This window comes from Symphodus melops, assembly GCF_947650265.1.
Source record: "Symphodus melops genome assembly, chromosome: 5".
In the NCBI taxonomy this organism is placed as follows: Eukaryota; Metazoa; Chordata; class Actinopteri; order Labriformes; family Labridae; genus Symphodus; species Symphodus melops.
This window is the reverse complement of record NC_136695.1, coordinates 29,096,362-29,100,935: the sequence shown is the minus strand read 5'-3', so window position 1 is coordinate 29,100,935 and position 4,574 is coordinate 29,096,362. Positions and strand designations below refer to the sequence as shown.

Below are 4,574 nucleotides of genomic sequence, written 5' to 3'. Positions count from 1 at the left end.
CACGTTTCAACAACGAGGCCACTCAAAGGGCTTCACACAAGAAAAAGCATCAAGACAGAAGAAAGAAAAGAAACATTAAAACAACAAAATGTAAAAATCAATGAATTTATTCAAACTTAAAAAATAGGCTAAAGTAAAAATACTTTAAATTAAATTAATTTAATTTAATTTAAATAAAATCATTTAAATAAAATACAATTTAAATGAAATAATTTATCAATAAAATGAATTAAAATAAATAATTAAAAAAATAATATAATAATATTCCAGAGCAGGTAGAGAGAGAGCTTTTTCTCTCTCTCTCTCTCTCTCTCTGTCTCTCTCTCTCTCTCTCTCTCTCTCTCTCTCTCTGTCTCTCTCTCTCTCTCTGTCTCTGTCTCTCTCTCTCTCTCTGTCTCTCTCTCTCTGTCTCTCTCTCTCTCTCTCTCTGTCTCTCTCTCTCTCTCTCTGAGGAAAACAGCTGCCGGCTCCACGACAAAGCGCTGCTTTTTTTCCCATCATGCCGTTCATGCCTGTGATGGACAGCGCTCCGGGTTTTGGCTCGGGCTGCGATGTAGGATGCAGTTTATGGTCCAGAACGCAGCGAGGGGTGGAGCCCCCCCCCCTCCCCCCTCCTCTTTTCTCTGAATAGTGAGGTCCCCCATGACTGTGACCTCATGACCCCGTCATGAGAGAAGCCCGCTCTCTACATCGTTCACTTCAACCAATCGTCTTTCTGTCACACTTTCCTGTCTTTTTGTCCCGGCCTTCTTTGGGGGGGGGATGAAGTGATCCACAGAAAGTCGGACTAAAGCTCAGAGCGCTCGTTGATGCTCTGTACTCGATGAAGTCTGACACCTGATAACGTCTCAGATTTTATACAGGAAACACTGAATTGTTGTTTTGTGGAGAAATGGTCAGAGTGACTTCTTGTGATCTGTGATCTTCTGCTGGATTAGACGTGACGCACACGCTCTGCATCACGCCACGCCGTAAAGGAAACCTCGAGTGCAGTAATGACACGTTTTATAAATCAGCCGAGCGTGCTCAGATCTGTGAAGGTAATAAAGCCTCTGCTGACTCTCTCTCTCTCTCTCTCTCTCTCTCTCTGTTCTGCAGGCCTTTGTCTCCCTCTCTCTGCTGTACTGGGCTCTGCAGAGCTTCTCCCAGCTGCTCAGCATCAAGAGGAAGGCCGACTGAGCCGCCGCCGAGACGCAGACGCATTTTCATCCTTTTCAAAGTCATAATCGCTGTGATGTAATTTCACATTTTAATCACATGTTTAACAGCGTGTCTGTTTTTACTTGAATGTTGCTGTTGTGAGTTAGTAAGTGTGAGTTAGCCATAAAAAAAAAACAAACGAAATAAGCAGAAAACGTTTCCACGTTTCACTCGGACACTTTTACTGGCTTCTTCCTGAACGTCTCTGGTGCTGTGTGAACGAAGGTGCTACTGTGATAATCAACACGCTGATCATGACGTGTAGCCTGACACACCGTGTAATGCCTTTACTATGCAACGTATACCTCTTATCACCTTCTGCTCACTCGGATGATTTTAGTCTGACTTGCACAACACTCTACGGTTCATTGTTTTCCTCTTCTGACTGCAATAAAACCTCCTCCACCCGTGTGTGTGTGTGTGTCTGTGTGTGTCCGTGTGTGTGTGTGTGTGTTTGTCTGTCTGTGTGTCAGATGTTTTAATATCTCAGCTAATCATGTTTCTATATCTGCAGTAAACCCAGCGGTGCATCGTGCGAGCGTCACACACAAACAGGAAGCAGCAAACGGCTGCATCAGGTTTTTCAAATTAAATCTGTCAAACTGAAGCGTGGGACTTTTACTTTTTATCACGGAGAAAGGAGCGTCTGACCGTCGCCATGGAGACGGTTTGCGTGCACGTCTTTAAAGTGTGAAGCTTGTTGATCCGTGACGTCGTGTCAGTCCGATATATCGCACACGTGAAATGACTTCAATGTCAGATCCGAGACGAATTTAAGATTGGATCGGTCCCATCGCTAAAATAACAACAGGATGTAAAAAGATGGGTGTCCAAGAAAGGAACAAAGTGTCACCCACCTGAGGGAGGGGCTACTGCCCTTTGTGATGTCATGAAGGGAGAATCTGCAAACGGCCTGTTTGAGGACACATTTTCTGACAAGTGGAGCAGACAGAAGACGGAGAGGATGGACTTCTCTCATCACTGGAGGGTTTGGAGACAGACGAGAGACACATGTTAGAGGAACATGGTGTTATAAAACTAATGTCGCCCTGTTGATAACCACAGTCGCCCGTCTCTGCCCTGGACGTCGTGCAGTCGGTTGTAAATTCAGATTCCAATCCGTCAGATGTTGAGTGGGAGTAAAATAAAAATCCACAGCAGATGGTGCTGTTCTCCCTCCAACGACACGTCTCCAGTTACGTCTGCGCTCTACCAAAGCAATGAGAGAGAGAGAGGTATCATCTGTCTGCACAGATTAACAAACTGTGCGAGGAGGAACGCTCGACACGATGCCAGAGCGAGGCGAAGACATGAAGAGAGACGATGATGTCAGTTTGATGTTGGTCATTGTGGTTGATATTTTCATCTGTATGACGAGTGAAACGCCAACCTGTCGAGGGACCACAGGTCGAGTTTTAGCAGCACAGACGGTGAATTTTTACGGCAAATTTTAGAGACGGCCGAAGCTCAGAGGAGTGAATGATCATAAATGAATATAACTGATGTGCTCATGTTTAAAGTGCATATTTAATGGTGAGTGAGTCAGGTCGTTATTACTCTGATTTATCCACCAGGTTGAATAAAGACTGAAAACTACAGGACAAAAGAAAATGCACAGATTACTACCAGACGAAGGTTTATAAGAAGAAATACAAGCGATTCACTAAACGACTCCAGACTTGAGTTTTTGACCATTTTAAGAGGCATGTGTTAATGTTAGCTTAGCATGACTAGCATGATCACGTCCTTCATGTGAAGAAGTTCTGATAAAAGAATTTTAGAATAACTCGGTGACAAATGACTTCAAACATTTTCAACCAAAACAAGAAACACTTTAACTTTTTTACATTAAAATATTTTATTTATTGTTTCACATCAGATCTCGTCAGTCACCTGTCGCTTCAAACAGAGCTGAGAGTTTAAGTATTTACCGAGCTGAAAAGTATTATTCTTCATTTTTATATTTAGTTCATTTATGAGTCGTGCAGTTTAAAAAACTCTGACTGGTTGTAGTTTCTAAAAACAGTCTTGGGCGAGGATGAAGAGCTCTGCTTGTATCTCTGCTTCTTAATGATCTGCTGGTTTATTGAAGCCATCCACCAGCGGCTGACTTATTGATCCCGCTGCTGAGGGATACGGCCTTCACCTTCACACCAAATCTTGCTAATAGGCGGTGAGGGGATTCAGCCCAGGGTCTCGCTTAATGGAAGAGGGAAATGTCGCTGAGGAAAGGCGATCAATGAGGCGGTCGATGAGAATTAGGTCTAACAGGGATCGCTCGGATGTAAAAAAGCAACCAACAGATGCTTCATCGCCAGCAGTCAGATTAGAACAGACTCTGGATTATTTATGTGATGAATTCCAGTATTTTACTTCATCATCCGTCTGGCGTTCATGATGCCTGTTGACGTCTTTAAGGGAAAACACAAACAGAAATTTTAATGGTTTGTTCATGATTTGTGAAATTCAGTTTTAACAGAAAATATCTGAATGTGCATTAAAGACAAGACGTCTTTTCACTGCATCTTTATCCAGGAAAACCCTCTTTATTCATCTGACGCTGTAGCTTCAGTGTTTAGCCAGCTCTGCATGTGGTGGACACTGTAGCTTCAGTGTTTAGCCAGCTCTGCATGTGGTGGACACTGTAGCTTCAGTGTTTAGCCAGCTCTGCATGTGGTGGACACTGTAGCTTCAGTGTTTAGCCAGCTCTGCATATGGTGGGCACTGTAGCTTCAGTGTTTAGCCAGCTCTGCATGTGGTGGACACTGTAGCTTCAGTGTTTAGCCAGCTCTGCATATGGTGGACACTGTAGCTTCAGTGTTTAGCCAGCTCTGCATGGGTCTGTAAAGCTTTCTGTGTTCTAACCTCTCTCCATGTTTTAAAAGCATCTCCAACATTGATCCTAGTTTGAGCAGCTTTCTGCTGCTGGAGCTTATTAGAAACATGCAGAGGCTTTTTAGCTCGGGTACAATCACTTCTATCTGAAGCAGTTCCACTGCCCGCTTCCATCGCTGCAACACCTGTTCACCTGATAACTGCTCTCATATCTGGCAAACCCAGGGGCGTCCAAAACGGCCTTCAAAGCCCCGCCTACCTTCTCTGGTCCAATCAAATCCAGAGCATTCAGGAGCAGAATCTAAAGTTAGAAGGAGGACATACTGGCTGCTGCATTGTTGTCAGAGAAGCTTCAACACAGCAGATTTCCTTCATGATCACAGAGGAAGAGTCAGATTGTGGTTTAATTCTCTCATTGTCAGGAACATTGTGACCCTGGAAAGCCGGCTGCTTGTACAGGCTGATATAAAGAGTTAGTCTGTCTGTGCTCGTGATGCTCCGCCTGTTCACTGTGAGGGAGACCCAGCTGTTTGTTAGCA

General features: G+C 44.1%; 1 protein-coding gene across 1 annotated transcript in view; it reads left to right on the top strand.

The window, feature by feature from the left end:
- Positions 1 to 1,611, top strand: part of agmo (alkylglycerol monooxygenase) — a 33,153-nt gene extending 31,542 nt beyond the window's left edge. Inside the window, exon 13 of the mRNA XM_079343630.1 lies at positions 1,099 to 1,611. Coding sequence (XP_079199756.1) covers positions 1,099 to 1,179 — 81 coding nt within the window. The 3' untranslated portion in view covers positions 1,180 to 1,611. The remainder of the gene's footprint in view (positions 1 to 1,098) is intronic.
- The last annotated feature ends 2,963 nt before the right edge of the window (positions 1,612 to 4,574 follow it).